The sequence below is a fragment of the Cavia porcellus genome, unplaced genomic scaffold, assembly GCF_034190915.1.
Source record: "Cavia porcellus strain 051 isolate PalLab524CR breed Dunkin Hartley unplaced genomic scaffold, mCavPor4.1 scaffold_29, whole genome shotgun sequence".
NCBI classification, from domain to species: Eukaryota; Metazoa; Chordata; class Mammalia; order Rodentia; family Caviidae; genus Cavia; species Cavia porcellus.
The window spans coordinates 14,810,533-14,829,008 of NW_026947512.1; the positions used below are offsets into that span (position 1 = coordinate 14,810,533).

The following is an 18,476-nucleotide window of genomic DNA, read 5'->3' on the forward strand; positions in this document are numbered from 1 at the left end:
CACCTCTACATGTTATTCCAGACAGTGCAAGGCCAAGAATGGACTCCAAAGACCCAGGTATGCATTCAACATTTCTGGGCATGGCAGAAGCATGCCTACTCCTGGCCCAGAAGTTGGGGTTTAATTACAAGGATCTGAGAATATGTCATCAGACATAATTATTCCAAGTATAAATGTGACATGTTTCTTATAGAAAATTAAAATTGCCTATGATGTCAGCTGCCCTAGAATAACTACAGTTAACATTTAGTATATGCTCCAATTGTTTCTCTAGGCATCTGTTTTTAAAAAATAAAATAAAATTGGGCTTATACTGCATATTAGTTTGAATGAAATAAAATCAAACAATTTCAACTCACAGTTTGACATACAGATTTTCTCTGTATCTTTAAAATTCTCTGACACTCTCAAGTTGTATTATCTTATGGGCATATCTTAATCAATCTTTACAGGTAAATAGTTATGTTGATTCAGATTTTAGCCATCCTTACATTAACTACTTTAATTCCTCTGCGTAGTTTTGGAAAAGTTAATCTACTTGTAAACCCTTTACTTTATATTGGAGGAATTATTTTTCAGGAAGACAATATCAATGCCCAGAACGATGATAACATTTAGGATGACTTATCTACCTATTGCTTCTGCCAGGATTGCATATGGTTAACTTTAACTTAAAAAGTAAATGTAATAAGGAGACCAAGAGATAAAGAGAGGGAGGAGAGAAATGGGAAGAGGAGGGTATAAAAAGAATTAAAGGCATGTTATTTTAAAATTTATTTTAAAAGACTAAATTAAAATAACAATGAAAAACATACTGAAGAAAATTGGCCTTTTGCATTAATTTGCTTTTTTAATCATCAGAAAGGTTAAATAAATCTTTTGGTAGTTTGAAAAGCCATATACATACTTTTTGATAAATTACCAAAGATGGCCAACTGGTTCCAAGGCAGGGTAGAATGCACAGGGGCAACAGCTCATGGTGGTGGCAAACAGCAAAAGCAATAATATAAATAAATTTATGTGAAATCACATTTTCTTTCTAAATTGTACAACTATTTGTACAGTCAGAATTCTAAAGTTTATTTATCATATCTGTTCCAAATGCTTTTCAAAGACTATTTTCTCTTCTTTTCTTTTTTATCGGTACCAGGGATTGAACTCACAACTGCCTGCTTGCAAGGCAGGCACTTATGCCACTGAGCTAAATCCCTAGCCCCATCAAAGACTATTTTCATTTTAGGTATATTTGTGAGCATAAAACACTAAATTTTAAGAAAAAAACATTTGCCACTTATCTTTGTGCTTCTTTTTGCTGTCATTATGTACAAAGTTTTTTCTTTTTCCTAATACTCATTATATGCAAACTTCTATTTTTGAGTAGCTATAGACATAGCTCTACTATAAGTCTCGTCACAATATTTACTATTTGCACAATGATTACCTGGTATGTTGGTTACTTTTCTCTTGTTGCTAGTACAAAATACTCAACTCCCAAAATTAAGGAAGAAAAGGTTTATTTACTTCATAGTTTGTGGAGGTTTCAGGCCATAATCAACTGGTTCCAAGGCAGCATAGAATGGCACAGGGGCAACAGCTCATGGTGGTGGCAAACAGCAAAAGCAACAAAAGCAAAGAGGGAGGAACATGCAGAGAAGATGCTTTCTGTCCCTTATATTGTATGTAGGCCATAGCCACCCACAGTCCTACCCCCATAATCCCAGCATTGGACCATGAATTGAATATAAACTCTAGAAGCCTGACCCATGACCACATGAGGCTTTGAGGGAACATTCAAACCCAAATCATAACATTCTATCTCTCGCCTCCCAAAGACTCATGCACATCCTTTATGCAAAAGGCACTGAGTCCATCTCTAAGAATTACCAAAATCTCAACAGTTTCAGCATTTCTGAAAAGTCCAAGTCCAAAGTCTCTGAAATATAAGGCAAACTCTTAGCTGTGAGTCCCTGTACAAATGAAAAGTTAACACTTTCAACATTCAATGGCACATGATAAATTTTATGATTCCAAAGGGTACAAAAACACGGATACAAAGGAATGGGATCTAAGGAAGTCCAACATCCAGCAAGGCAAACATTAAGTCACGGAGTTCCACGAGCAGCATCTGAAGCAATCTGTGCCAAGATGTGAGCTCCAAAGGGCTTGGCTGTTTCTGCCCCTTCAGCACTTCCAGTGGTTGTAGCTCCCATGGCTTCTCTCACGGGCCTACTTTGTTCCCTCTTTGAAACTTTCCTTACACAATTCACATTCATGGCCTTTCCAAACTTCTGGGGTCTCCACTGCTCCTCTGGCTTCATACTCACAGCTTCAGACAATGCTCTCAAAGGCACACTGCCTAGGGTTGTAAGTTGAGGTGGAAGCCTTTTAAACCTCAGACCTCTTGCATTCTACATGCACTAAAACCAGAGCCACATGGATGGTGCCAAGGTCTGCTGCCAGGTGGAGCAGTAGACAAGCTTTCCCCTCTCTCAGACGCAGAGGTCAGGTGCCTGAATCACTGGACACACTGAATCCAATTCCAAGGAACAGATTCTCTGGGCTGCCCCCATTCTGGAATAGCCATCACCATTTGGAACCTGCTACAGCTGCTGTCATTGTAGAACACAGTTTGACTGCTGCCATTCAGCTTTTACCTCCAGAAAAAGTCTTTCACTTTTGCAGTTTTGAGGCTGCAAAGAGTAGTGACTTGCTGCTTCTTGTGGTGCCCTCAGGCCATCTTTAAATTTCCCTGTTCCTTGTCAGAAATTGAGATCTTCTCAGCTCTACTTTTGCAGTCTATAGCTTTACTGGAGCTTTTCTTCAGTCCAAATTCATAATGCTTTAAATCATCCTGCTTGGCTCTTTGCTCTGGATTCGCAAAATAGATGGCTAAAAGCCCCCAACAATAGCCATGCCACTTCCTCAACATTTGACTGCCTTGAAATTTCTTTTATCAGATTAATTAGTGTGCCATCCTTAATCTCAGTCTCAGGCAAAATCTCTGGACATGAGCAAAATGCAGGCAAACTTTCTTCGAAACCATAGCACACATTGAACTCCAACAACCAATGTAGTCCTTCTTCCTAGCAGACACCTAGTCTCTACTGGAAGTATTTTTATCAGCTTTCTGGTCTTCTGAGCTTTGACCAGAATCTCTTATCCAGAACAGCCCGAGGTATTCCAGCTCTACTCTTTCAGGTGACATCTCTGAACTTTTCTAACTCTTCCCACAAGCCATTCCTAAAGGTTCTTCAACCACATGGTCAGGCTAAGTCACAGCAATGATCTCACTTCTCTGGTACCAAATTCTGTCTTGGTTACTTTTCTCTTGTTGCTAGGACACAATACTCAATGCCAAAAATTAAAGAGGGAAGGGTTTACTTATCTCACAGGTAATGAGGTTTCAGTACATAATCGTCTGGCTCCAGGGCAGGGTGATTTGGCTGAGGAAAACAGTTCATGGCAGCAGAAGACAATAAGAACAAAAAGCAAAATGTAGTAGTGCTGAGAGAAGATTCTTTCTTTCCTTTATATTGTATGTAGGCTACACCCACCTTAGCGTGGGTGTAGTACTCATATCCATAATCCCAGCACTGGAGCATGAACTCTAGAAGCCTGACTCCATGACCACATGAGGTTTTGGGGGGACGTCCAGACACAAACCATATATAACACACAGATAAATCTGTGCTTCAATTACATAGGACTGTGAGTGCTCAATCTCAAGGACTATATTTTACTCAACCTTGTCTCTACTCTTTAGTGCAACAAGCTTCCATAATTGTTGGTAGAAAGTTATATAAATGAATGTTTAATAGTTTAATGTACAGATTTGTTCAGCAAAAGTCAATGAAATTTACTGTTTTATTTCATTTATTCATTCCTTTCTTGCAAAACTTTTCTATTAATGATGTATTTAGAAAAAGCTGCTTCCCAGGGGCAATCAAATCCTGTGATGTAGTGGTATGAGGTGCACAATTAGTAGATGGTCATGTTTCAGAATAGCATGTGGGAGGTAAAGATAACTTTGGTGCAGCTACTTCTTAAGAAAGAAAATTTTGAATTTTTCTTATTTTCTGAAGCCAATATTTTTAATGTACTTGTTATAATCCAAGAGAAAAATCATTTGCAGGGTTTCCTGTGCACTACTCATGAGGAGAAAATTATTTCTCACATGGAGCATTAACTAGATCCTTCAGAGAGACTTTTAAAAGAATCAGTAAAGTCCTTTTGTGGAGATCTGTATTTTCCCCATTATTTTTAATATATTCACTAATAAGACAAACAAAATCACGCACTCTAAATAAAACAGAAAACCAATAAACATGCGTCATTGAATTGTATTTCAAGATCTTGTCTATGCAATGCATAAAGAAACACAATGAAAGACCTAGCAGCTTTCCTACAAGGAAGGGTCCGACATTAAACCAAGAAAATTCATTTGTGTCTGCTAACATTATCAAATGATACTGTTTTGTCCTTTTGGTCAGAGATTATGTTGCGTTCATTAGTTTTCTTGTGAGAAGCCTCATGTTTTCACTTTGTAAAAATAGTTTCATCTATTTTTTTTAAGTCACAGACTGTTTATGAGAAATTTTAGGTTCATAAAACAAAAATACTGAGCAGAGTACAGTATAGAGAATTTTCCTACTCCCTCTCAGCCTACCAGTGTCCCATCAATTAACATCTCATATTAGTGTGGTACATTTGCTTCAACTGATGAGCCAATATTGATGCATCATTAAAGTATATATGTAATTAGGGATTGCTCTTAATGTTGTGTAGTGTATGTGTTTGACAAAGGCATAGTAACGTGCATTCACTGCTCATTTTCTGTCCTTCCTATTCAGTACTCCTGCATCACCCTCACTCTCTAAAAAACCACTGGTATTTTTTCTGTCTCTTAAATTTTGCTTTCCCTAGAATGTTATAAAATTGGACTCATACAATATATCTGGCCTTTTACTTAGCACTATGCATTTAAAGTATCTACAAGCCACTTATTTACTTTATTTGGTTTTTGTTTTACTTTGAAATAACAAATTTTTGGTTTCATTGATTTCTCACATTTATATTTTGCTACAATATGCTTGCTATCTCTTTGTGAATGTACCATGCATATTGAGAATAACGGATACTCTACTGCTATTGTGGAAAGATGCTAGATATGTCAATTATATCTATCTGATTGATTGTTCTGTTCAATTCAACTATGCCCTTTGTTACTTATTTTATGTTTGTTTGGACTACCTGCAAAGGAGTGTTGAAGTCTTCAAATATAATGACCTATTCATCTATTTCTCATTGCGTTACTATCAGTTTTTATTTCATACTCTCCACATATATTTGTTTCACCAAAATATTTCATATTGATTTATTTGAAGTGAAAAGAAAGATTGCAGGGAGTTTAAATACTTTTTCTGGAGTCATGGGACTATCATCAAGGAAGAAGAAAGACAAGAGACTACCCATCGATAGCAACTCTTCTTTGACCCTCATGCTTTCTTCTGACAAACAGGTTCTGCATCAGGGCTTGGTTACCTTTAACTTAATAAGTTTAAAAATTAATTCTGTATCCCAAAACATCTTGCAAACTTTGGTCCTGTGTCTATAATTACTGACAAGAACTCTGTCTGGATGTCTTATTGGCATATTCATGATGCTCTTAAACAAACATACCTTCAATGTCTGCAAAATCCTTTGAAAATCCAAGATTTCTACCCTGTCCTAACACTCCAAATTTTGCATTACATTGTGGGTTACAAAATGTTATGCTTAGTTTTAGGGAATTTTAGACAAAACCTCCGCTCTTTAAAAAGACCACAGTGTAACAAATTTCAAAGTATGTGCTCTGAGGAATTTCAGTGAAACCACTGTAAAATGCTAATACAGACGATAAAAAGCATTGGCTGTGAAAGGCATAAGTAAATCATGTATTTTCATAATTTTGCAATTAGTGTTTGCTTAACTTGAAAACTTGAAATGAGGAAGAGCTAGGTAGTTATTATTTTATTTGGAACATTCTTATGAAAGATATTTCCATTTCTCTCTTAAGTATTTTTATTCATGAAGTTTTCATTGAATATTTAGCATGCATTCATCCATAAACTAATGAGTTGGGGTAAAAAAAAGATGGTGATCTAATTCTTATTCAATGCTGGAACTCTAAAATTACTAATTTAATTCTTTATCCAAATACTGTCTTTTCTACACTCTATTTCTGTATCATTATTTCCAATCTCTACTTGAATTTACCTTTTCTATTATTGGAAGCTGGCAAAGATTTTAGATAGTTCTAAGCTTTAAGAAGCTTTTTCATTAGCATGTGTAGTATATAACCTCCCCTGACAGGTGTTATCTGCAAGGTCGTTGAGTACAAAGGTCAGAGCTTACAGTGTTTGCAAGATGTGCTGAAATCTGGACTTTTGAGAATTTCCAAAGGAATGGAAACAGTACTTGAAAACCACAAATAAATCATATCACAACATACCTATAAACAGATCTATCATTTGTGGAATGTAGGTAAGTACTTATGACTTCCTTGTGAAGGATGAAGGTATAAAGCTACGAGATCATTCTTTCTTCAGCCACTTCCTCTGCCTGGAGCCACACTACTTTTTGCCTTTAATTCTTGCTTCACACCAGCAACTATGTACACGCCCAAATCATATAAAAACCCATGAACATTCCACAAAGTAACTGACGTAGTCACACATATCTCATGATGTATTAGTGCCATGCCCTTAAAATGCTTCCACTGGATTGTGAGTTTTAGCAGTCACGACTGTATTTTAATCACTTTGCAGTGATTGCAGGTCTTACTACAATGTCTGGAACATACTAACACAGAGTCAGTCAATAGTATCACTACATGATAATGCATATTATGGGAAGGGTGACCATGGTCTGTTTCATGAGTTTCAATTCAGCTTTTCAAGGAAACAGAGACTAATCATTCCATTGGAAGGTAGCTCCAGTACAGATACATTTAAATTAAAAAAATGAGGACAAACATCATCCTTGTACAGCTCAAGAACTTCCATAGAGTGTCTTTTTAAACGGTCAACACAATCTAACTCATTAAAGTTCATCAAGAAGAGCCACTCTGCGGTGATTCTTGCATTGTCTCAATCTATGGGGCAAAGTCTCATTTCCAAAATAAATACCTAGGGGAAAAAGCATAAATAAAATTGAAGAGCTCAAAAATACAAACAGAATGAGAGAGAGAGAGAGAGAGAGAGAGAGAGAGAGAGAGAGAGAGAGAAAATGCCAACAGATTAGAGATTAGCACCATGATCATCTCAGATCAAATCAGCCCATTTTACACAAGGTACTCCCCCCTGCCCAAAGAACAGACAGAATCATAAGGCTGGAGGCAGGGAAGTGTTGTCAGAAATTATTTTTGTTGAGACCTCTGGATATAAAGGAAGGTTGTAATTCACTGTGATTGCATTCTGCTTGATGTACAGACATTTTTGAAAGTGACTAAATGCTGATGTCACATTTACTGTATCTGGTGAGATTCCATTTTTCTTGCACTACCCAATTTGGGGATACTGCATGCATCCCTTCAAAACTGAAGTACACATTTGTTATCCACATGCCAAATAGTAAGCCAGCTGCTCTTAATGCATCCAAGCTCTTTGAATGTTCATTACACGGCAAAGAAAAGTATATTTCCATTTTCTAAATGAGACTTCTAAATCTCAGAAGACAGATAATTACAGTATGCAAGTTAGGCATAGTAGATAACTTTCCTTGCTGCAAAACCCACTGCTTCCCACTCTGTAGTAGGTCTCCCATCTGCTATGGCTACTAGCCTTTGGCTGATAGATGAAAGCTGGAAGATAATACAAGATGACTGTTTCCTGCACTCCACAGGGGAGTGTGTGTGCAATAGTGGCCCTGGGCTGCACCAGGCTCAGCCTCTGTACAGCAGACCCTGTCTTGTATTTACCTGCATCCAGTTAGGGTTCTACATTTCTCAGGAGGCATCATTTGACATTAGAATGCAAAACCTGGCTTCACTGATCCTGTCTAGAAGATATTAAATTTAACAAGATGACAACCACAGGGCAGAAAGATTCTTCCAATAACTGCCACAGCAGGACCGGCCATGAAGGAAAAACCCAGTTACTGGAATGCCTATTCCACGTTAACTCTGCAGTATAGGATTTCATGTCTAAATATATTTATTTAAGGCTGATTACAATAGCTGCAGAATTTATTTCTAGAGAGGAATGTAAAGCAAGAGTCTCTTGGGAATTATCATAAATATTGTTGCTTTTTCCTATTCATTATCCACTTTATTTCCTATCCACTTTACTTTGTTATCTCAGAAAATAATTATTAATTATTAACTGACCACAATGAAGAAAGGTATACCTTATGTATCCGACCGAGGAAACAAACATTCAAAGATTTTTGAGGTTGAAGGCCCATCCGCGTCATCTTTATCGTTTAGCTCACTAAGTGGTCCTCACTAAGGACTCAGAAGGCTAAAACCAAGATAAAAAGAGCTGTGCAACAGACATGGCCTCCAGACAAGTGTTGGCATTTCATGAACATCTCAGACCACTTTCAAATGTTGAAATTTTAAATCTGCCAGTAGGTAAAGCTTGTAAAGTAGTGAAAGTTTAAGAAAAATAAACCATTGAAGGCAAAGTTGATTGAAGTGAATGCGATTCTCAAAAGCACACAGACAACCTGAAGAACCTCTAGAAAATAATCGACAGTTTTGCCTGTCATGGTAGATGATATACGGCTTCTCATAGGTGTCTTTAAATTGAATAAGGGAGAGTCGGGATTTAGCTCTGCAGCATAAGCACTTGCGTGGCAAGCATGAGGTTGTGAGTTCAATCCCTGGTCTCCTCTCCCCCACCCCCAAAAAAGTAAATTGAATAAGGGAGATGCAACTAATGCCTTTTGGGTGACTTCTGAAGTTTGCTTTCCTTGGGTTGACCTCCTACTTGGAAGCCTTGTAAGGGATGTGGCAGGGACTTGGAGGACACTCATTGTGCACCTTGCTGATTCAGGAAGGAAGAGAGGGACAGGAACCTGACTCCCATTAGAGAGAGAGAGAGAGAGAGAGAGAGAGAGAGAGAGAGAGAGAGAGAGAGAAAGAGAGAGAGAGAAAATGTAGGCAGATTCTGCTTGTTTCTACCAGGATTGCATAAAGGCTGAGTCCTTAGGCAAATGAGCAGAGGGACAGTTGTGACTAGTTTTCACATTCTGAAAGCTTGAGTATGCAAAGGCAGTGGGCGGCCAGAGGAGCCAAGGAGCTGGAAGTTCTATTAGGTTACCAGGAAGACATGCGTCATGTAAACTCTGTGAGGCTACACATGGGCCACCAGCTATTCAGGAAGCATAATGAGGGATACATGGTAACATGATATATTGAATGGTTTCCAGAGGCTGGTTAAAACAAACACACAAGTAAAAGTCCTACTTTGTATTCTTGCAAAAGCTGTGTGAGACTTCATCTTTTTTTCAATATGAGTAATAAAACTCAAACTGAATTTTGAATAGAAAAGTCAGTTAGTGCTTATTTATTTATTTATTTTTGTCTTTTTGAGACTGGGTCTCACTATGCAATTCAGGATGACCTTGGGCTCACTTTGTAACTCAGGTTGTTCTCCAACTTGCAACCTCAGCCTCTCAAGTGCTGGGGCTACAGGAGTGTGCCACCACCCCCAGCCTCTATTCTATCTTGAAAGAACTGAAAAGAGCAAATTTAAAATAGAAATTAACAATTGCTTTGCTATTTGAAATTGAAACATACATACAAACAAACATTTGAAGTCTATTTTAGTCTAAGTTGACAGGAAAATTTTTAGGTATCCCTAAGTGATTTTTCTTAATGATCTCTCATTTTGTAAACCTATTGTTTATCTTAGTAATATTTATGCAAATATTATTATCTACTACCTAGTCTATTTAAAATTGATAGAAGAAAAAAACATTGCATCGAAACAGAAATAAATGTAAGACAAGACATGCTATTTTACAATGTTCATAACCTGGTTTTGTACTTCCAATGAAGTTTTCTGATATTAATTAATTAACTGGATACAGTATTTGTCACACAGAGGCAAACAATGTAATGTTATTAACGAAGAAAAAAAGTATATTAAGATCTGATGCTACAACATTAAAAGTAATTTTGAATTCAAGACTACTTAAAATGTTTGTCTGTGAGAGTCATCAATAGGTGATTAACACTTTTTAAAAAAAGAAAAACAAATGTTTGACTTATCTATTCACTATATAACCAAAAATGTAAACAGTAAGCCATAAAACTGCTTTATTATTGCATTTTTCTTTTAAGTGTTTATAGTAGTACCAAGCACTTCAAATGTCAAAACCAAGTGGGCAAGTGATGTCGTGGTGGAAAGATGCATATTTTCATAAAGTAAACAACACTATTGAAGTGCAATCATCTTACTGAAAGTGGAAAATTCACTTAACGCACACTCCGAAGTGTGAGATGTGTGGTAGAGAATCCCAGCCTTTCCCTACTCTCAGAGCACCCTCATGTGTCACAACTGGGAACAGAAATCTGGAGGACATAGATGCGTTTGCTCACCACAGGTCTGTGCACATCCCAGAAGGCTCTCTCTTGGCTATCGAGGATCTTCCTTTCAATTTTGTCTCTCTTCTTGTCCACTCTGTCAACATCACAACAACCAAGAATAAGTAGAGTTAAGTAGAGTGTCACTATAGACAAAAGGTCACAACGTGAAACAATTCTTCCAAAAGACTCACAAGGACTCACTTTGCTTGAGCTTCTGCTTGCATAAAAATGAACTCCCATTTCCGGGCAAAAGCTCTCTGCAGCCTGGCCAGGCTCTCCTGAAAGAAAAGCCACAGGTGAAGACACTGTGGTGCTCATCTTTACAGTTTTCTGACAGCTTCTTTACCATATGGATTTGTGAAGGAGACAAATACAGAATTTCTAATGTAATAAGTATGGTCTGGTTCTAAATGACAAGCATGCTCAGTAATTCAGCTGCAGCGGTCGTGACAGTTAAACTGGATTGTCAACATAATTGGTTTCAGAGCTGAGGTATCAGAGAGCTCACTTGCCGGTGTCTATCTGGGTCGTAGAGGTGTGAACTCAAGCACTATAGCTGGTCTCTGGCTCTTTTTTTTCTGGCGCTGTCCCTGTACTCTACTTCCAGTCAAGAACTAAAATGTTATACTGTACTGCTATCTTTCCACAATGACGTCCCTGTCTTGAAGTCAGTAGACCATGAAGTGCATCCTCTGAACGATGAGAAAAATAAATCTTTTTCCTTTAAATTGTGTATGTCTAGTATTTGGTTCCAGCAATGGAAAAGATGCCTGATACAACAGTCTTAGAAGAAACAGAAATAAACAACGTATTGATTTTTAAGAACGACTTACGTTAGAGAAGATAACTAAATTCAATATGTAGTCAAATATTAAACCCAGTATATGCTAAATACCTAAGTTACCTCATATGAGAAAAAATGCTCAAGGCAAAGCTCTTGGATTTGTCTGTGCCCACTTATGTAGACACAGGAAAACAATGCACACATAGTGATGATTTAATCAGTGCACTCAGGTCTTGGCAATGAACATAAACCTTTTATAGCCAAGTCCCATTGCTACATGGTGGTTTGAATTCAGCAAAACACAACCAACACAGCAGCCATTTGTTCAAATTATACCCAGCTGTTTCATATGCCCTTGGTGGTCAACCTGAAGGTTTAGCAAAAACCATGTTTTCAGTGAAAATGATTATCATTCTCATTGTCTGGGTATTTCCTTTTTGTTGTGGGTGTTGTACTGGGAGTAAACAACAGAACATTCTACTACTGAGTCACATTCCTAACCCTTTTGGTTTTTATTTTGTGACAGGGTCTTACTAAATTGTCCAGATTGAACTCAACCTTGTCATTCTCCTGCTCCAGCCTCCTAAGTAGCTGGGATGATGGACCTGCACCACCACACCTAATACCTACTGGTATATTTGTCTGGAATCTTTAAGTTAAGTCAATGTTAGGAAATAGGATGAGCTTTCCCCTCCTACACTGAGAAAATGCGCTCAGTATTTCATCATCTTTAATGTAAATGAAGAGGAGAAGGAAGCACTCAAGGACTTTTTAAGCCATTGTGCCACTTGATCCATTGATATTGACCCTGATGATTCATAAATGCACAAAGTTAATGGGCAGCGTGCCAGAGATGACCAGCAACGTTATTCCCTTTCGTTTTCTCTCTCTTTCCCAGAAAGTCCTTGGTACTTACAGCTTCATAATCTGCTAGCTCTAGCCTTGCTTTGTTTTGCATTGTTCTCTTGCAGAGGTAAACCGCTGAAAGGTAAAAACAGAATCAGTCATTTTCACCTGCTTGACACAGAGGCGCTATAAATAAAAATACAGCATTGCAAACCAAGACAACGGTCCTCCCCCTCCCAAGTTGCAATTTTCTATTCTATAGAAAATGGTGCCTTTTTAAAGACAGAGCAGCATTACTGAAATTCAAACATAGTAGAATTTATGACGGCAAAGTAAGTAGACATCTTAAACAATTTGGCAACTGTTTCTTTAAGTGGTTGTCATAATTTTAGCATCCTGAACAATAAGTAGGGATAAAATCTCTTTAAAAGGACATGAGTTAAATGTAAAAATCTAGACACACTAGTGAAAATATTTCTTGAAAGGGAATTATATGAAGAAAGAATCACTATTGGCATATTCAATTGTTTTTAGACTCTGCTGTCAACTTCAAGGACCTGCTAATGTAAAATTGATCCTTCTTGACATCTTTGTCATACTCCTTCACAAGAGCCAATAATCAGCCAAGTACTTTGCTGCTAGAAAAAGGGTAATAAAACGTCTCATTTAGCTAAAATACCTTCCTCTCCTTCCGTTGTCCTGAGAACTCAGTCCCCATGGCTGCCATATAAAGGCATCTTGGCACAGCCTTGACAGGTGACAGAGGCAGAAGAAGATGGTGACAGCAGCAATGCCATCAAATAAATGTATTTAATTACTTCAGGGTACCCAGGTGATTTGTGATATTAGGACACAAAGGTCTTCTGGTAGTGTTCCAATTTCTTGAATATCCTTAATACTTTTCCATTAAATGATGTTTGAGTTAGTGAAATCCAATATAAATTTATTCTAGATGCTAAGTCCACTGGTTAAGCATGTTAAATACTACTTTCTGTAAAGCTAGCTCTGTGAAGATGCTTATAAATACCATCTTTGCATTAAATTTTATTAGCCTTAGTTTTGGATAAAGAAGTCTAATTTGTATCCCTGAGAAAAATAATGCACAGGAAATGCAAATGCAGATGCTATTTTCTCAATTTCTAGTCCCTAAGGTTTCTTGTATGAGGGTCAAAGCAATCACAGAATGATGCTACTATAACTACAAATGCAAGAACCTTGTATCAGAACAAATCATTCTACAATTTACCATTTATGTTATTTTTTTACTACCATTAGTAATTTTCAAAAACTGAACTTCAAAACTAAAAATGATTCAGTATGTTAATATTCTCATTGTTACCATCACTCCTGAAAGGACTCTTTCTGTAGATGCCTCTGTAATTCTAACAGAATAATAAGATATTCTCAACAGGTACTATAACAAACTGCACTATATGTGCATTATCCATGAGGGAGTCTTTTCAGTAAGAGAAAGATTAAATCTTCTTTAAAATCTCTAATTTTAAAAAAATCAGATTTCCTCTAGAATTACCTTTAATCAAATCTCAAGCCCTGCTTAGCATTTCATCAGCCAGATTTCCTCTGTCACTGTGCTGTTCTCCGTTTATCAGTTCTGGTCATCTTTGTTCCTTCCGACATCGGTCTCCCTTTGGGAAACATTTCTAAAACTCAGTAGGTAAACTAGTAAGTCATAACAGGAGTGGGGAGAGGTGTTTTTAAATTAGTTTTTGATTCTGTGCTCACAGAGATAGTGCATTCTGTAATATAAGTATCCCATGATGTTAGAAAATTAACTAGGAAAACAGTAAAAGTGTAGACAGAGAGTACCAGGTGCGGTGTAAAAGTTTCACATATATTTGTTGAGTGAGTGAAATAACTATATGAATGAACAGGACATTTTCAGGAGGAGCTATTTAGAAGTAACTAACTCAACGGATAAAGTCTTTGTAAATATTTACTAGATTATTTGGTAAAGAGATAAAAAGATAAAAGTCTAGTTTAGCAGAGTAGAGAATAATCTAGATGCTGTTGAAGACAGAGCCAATTTGTTTAAAGACCCAACCCTCAGCAGTGGAGAGTAGACAAAGTCGTAGCACGCTGACCGATAAAGACAGAACCTTTATTCCTTATCAGCAGGGAATACCAGCACTGAGGAAGACGTGCAGGAGGTAGAAGATATGGATTCCAGTTAGGATTCAACTGCAAATGTAATACGGTCTAGGTGTTTTGGCAGCTGTGACCCTTACTTATTTTGGCAATGAAAGTGTTGTATATGGATGTATATGTACGGATGTAGGTTAAGAAACAGCCCTGGAATACTTTCTGCAATATACTGAAAACGTCAATTTAACCAAAAGCATTTCTGTGGTTTTATTTTAAATATTTCCTATCATTGAGGACTTCAAATCCAAGTTTAAACATGTGTTCTGCAGTAGGAGACTCATAATGAGACAACTTTGAGAGCTTGGTAGGATCAAATAAACAAGTAATTTCACAAGAGATTCTGACACTATGAAAAAGAAAGCTTGAAAAGTCCTCATGTGCTAATCTTGCTTAAACCATTGGGTGATAAAAGCACAGAATTTGATTCAAGGGGGCCCTGGAATTCAGGTGAAAAAGTAAAAGTTTCTATATAACATCTCTACTTGAATAGAAATTAAATAGAAAGTGAATGCTGGCATTAGGTATGTCCTTTAACTTCCTAAGTCAATGAGGCACAGCAGCCTCTGTGAAAACATTGATGTCCACAATAAAAGTGCTTTATTATGCCACACAGATCAGCCACACACATCAGCAAAAATATCACCAAGATCCCAATACCCAAGTATGGAAAAGACATGAGATATCCAACTTATAACCCAAGCAATGTAAATGAAACTTGTCTGCCATGATACAATTCTATTTAAAAACAATTTTATGATGTTTGTTGTGTAGGATAATTCTTTCTCTCTTCTTGAATTTAAAAATTCAGGCAATTTCTACAATTTGGTTGTTCATTATTCAGCATTTCAAAAAGTTCAGAGTTACTGCAAATGTCCACCTCAAGTAACAAACTCCAACCAAAACGCCAAGCTTAGTTTAAGGCTGAGGTTTTCTCCTCAATCCACCCTGAGAGGGATAAAAGCATAGGTGTTACTTTCTCCACCTAGCTTTTCTGCTCCTCCTTCCCCAAGAACCGCCAAAAAAATGCTTCTAATCCTTCTGGAGTTGCAGTATAGGGATGAAGGAGAGTAAAGGAAAGCATTTTTTTTTCTTCACTGGCATAAATCGTTAGGATATTTGATCCATAACTTGAAAAACTGTGCAAATACAAGGTGAATCTGGTAAGTAATTGAATTATAATTTCTGTTTATTTTTTAAATACATGACAGATAAGTTTATGTTGCACAATGTTATATTTGGATATATGTATTCAGATCTTGGCTTGGATATATGACTAAATAAAATAAATATATCTACCACTTTATATCCTTACATGTTTTAGTGATGAGAACATTTAAAATCTATTCTCTTAGCAGTTTGTAAGCATGCATGTTAACTGCTGTCACCATGCTGTAGATTACATCTGCAGAACTTACTCCTCTTAATTAAAACATTTTATCTGCTATCCAACGTGTTTTCTGATCCCTGCCCATAGGCTCTGTAACTTTCATCCCATCTATGAGATCAACTTGTTTTTAGAATTTTTGTTTTAGATTTCACGCACGATTGAGATCACATAGTATCTGTCTTCTATGTCTGTCTTGTCTCACTTAACATAATATCTTCCAGGTTTACCCATGTTATGATTTATACAATTTCATCATTTTAAAGGGCAAATAGTATTCCATTGTGTTTATGTGCTAAATTTCCTTTATCCAGTCATCTATTGATACTTAGGTTGTTGATTTCATTATCTCCATCACTGGGAATACTGCTGCAGTGAATATGGAAAGCAGATTATCTCTCTGACATTCTGATTTCAATCCTTTTTGATAATACCCAGTAGAAGAATTGATAGGTCATAAAGCAGGTCTATTTTTAATTATGTGAAGGACTGCTCTACTGCTTTCCATAATGGCTACACTAATTCTACAATACATTCTCACCATAAGTCAGAAGGGATTTTGTTTTCTTAACATTTTTATCAAACATTTCTTTTTCCCCTTTTGGATGGAAGTCATTCTTAGAGTTGTGAGGTGCTATCTCACTGTGGCTCTGGTTTGCATTTACCAAAGAAGAATGATGCTAGGCACCATTTCACGTATCTTTTTGGGCATTTGTATGTATTTCAAGAAATGTCTACTCAGGTCTTGGCTCATCATTTACATAAGTGATTTGCTTTCTTGCTTGCTTGACAGCACCATGGACTCGTAGAAGCTGAAAATTTATTACCTTTTTTTCATGGTAATTTTCTGTGGATTTTATCTGTGGAATAATTTGGAAGCATTTTTCTGTGGAAAAATGCTTCCAGTTTCATCCCTCTGAGGGATGAAATGACCACTGTTATGACCTTGGGTTGTAGGGTCATATGTATGTGTAGGATGCTGTATAGGCTATCCTCTGGGACAAGACTGTTTCTTACACCAGGGTTAGGTCATGTCTAAGGAAGTATTCACACGTTCTTTGCCTTGAGTGAAGGCCACAGAGCATATCTATCTCCTTTTTAACTTTTCCATCGATGGCCTGACAACTTGTCTCTTGCTTTCTACAATTCTGTGGCCTGGAGCTTTATGGTCAATATGTTCCTACCCTTGACATATGACTTCTGTCAAGCATTCTCAGCAAACCTTTAAGGTCTCTCACAGAAGAGGAGCTGAGAGACAGGCCCCCCCAGCATCCTTCTCTTGAAGCTGGTGGGAGCAAATAACCCTTCTACATCCAAACAGTTGCAAAATCTGTCCTCAAGCCACTGTTTTGCCTTGCTCAATGTGAGCTAAAAGCAAGTAATTATGATCATTTGTATTTTACTGCAGTGCAGTTTGAACACAACAGTGTGGGTGCATTTCCACGTTAACGTCTGGATACACAAGTCATATTCTACTCAGCTGAATGGCAAAGATATTATAGTGAGAACAAGCTATTCCCACAGGAAGAGAGTGAAATGGTGTTGCTGCTGGGCAGGTAAACAGGAGAAATCTCTGGAAAGAGTCTGACAGTGAGTAATAAAGCCTGGAGACATTTATGACTGTGGCTGTAATACTTGTTCTTCTGGGAAAATGACACATGGAAATAATGGGAAAGCCCATACACCCATGCCATGGAAAAGAGGAACATAACAGAGAAAGGAAAAGGAGATATAAGACTATTCAAGGAGATATAAGACATTCAAGGAAATATAAGACTATCACTCAATCAATGTGTACAACATGATTTACCTAAAGTGCTGAAATATTCAAAACCTTTAAATCCCTCACTATGAATGGTCAGACACAACAGGAAAAAAACATATAAATATAAAAGGAAACATATCACTATAAAGTCACTATAGTCATTATTTTGCCTCTGGATTTCTTCTCTTACATTTACACTACTGACATGCACATGGATATCTCTCTTTGAAAAAAATCTATATACATATAGCTACTTTAAATGTGACTCAACTCTACAGTGTATACCCTCTTATAAGCATTTTGTTTAATGCTACACTGTGGCTAACATTTCATTTCACTAAGCACTTTTCTGTAATACTTAATAATATTATTTTATGGGTGAGACGTACTGTAATTTATTTAACTAAGCCCTTATTGTTGGACATTGGGTTATAACCATCAGCTTGCTATTACCTCCTGATCCTTCTGTAAATATATGTATATATATATGCATGCATCATTAGCTTTTATAAATTGCTCTTTTCCTAAAAGTACTATTACTTAGTCAATGTGCACCTTTCAATGCTTGTAGGCAAATTCCAGAAAGCTTAGAAATGAGTATGCCTCGAACCCTCTTTACCCACTAGGGAGACAGCAAAGCAATCACAGAGTTGTTCTTTTAAAACATAAATCATAAAATTAAATACTTGTTCTTTTAATAAATGAATTTAAGTATGTCCATTCAGTCTTATAACAATTGTTCAGTTTTCCTTTCTCAGGGATCTGTTTCTTTTTCTGTCTCTAGCTCGTTGTCTGTCTTTTTTCCCCTCCCTCCTTCTCTCACATTCTATTCCTGCATTTTCTACTATTTTTTGTTACATAGAAGGAGTTTCCTTAATTCCAACGTTAGTAATTCAGGACTAACAAACTTTGATACCCTTCCCATTACTGGCCATTCTTATGTCTTCAAATCAATCATATA

General features: G+C 36.9%; 1 protein-coding gene across 7 annotated transcripts in view; it reads right to left on the reverse strand.

The window, feature by feature from the left end:
• Nucleotides 1–18,476, reverse strand: part of Rgs7 (regulator of G protein signaling 7) — a 440,139-nt gene that overhangs the window by 59,383 nt on the left and 362,280 nt on the right. For all 7 annotated transcript variants that reach the window (XM_063239888.1, XM_063239887.1, XM_063239889.1 and 4 more), the window contains 3 exons: nucleotides 12,274–12,338; nucleotides 10,775–10,851; nucleotides 10,586–10,667 (listed from right to left, as the gene is read on the reverse strand). In XM_063239888.1, coding sequence (XP_063095958.1) covers nucleotides 10,586–10,667; nucleotides 10,775–10,851; nucleotides 12,274–12,338 — 224 coding nt within the window. The remainder of the gene's footprint in view (nucleotides 1–10,585; nucleotides 10,668–10,774; nucleotides 10,852–12,273; nucleotides 12,339–18,476) is intronic.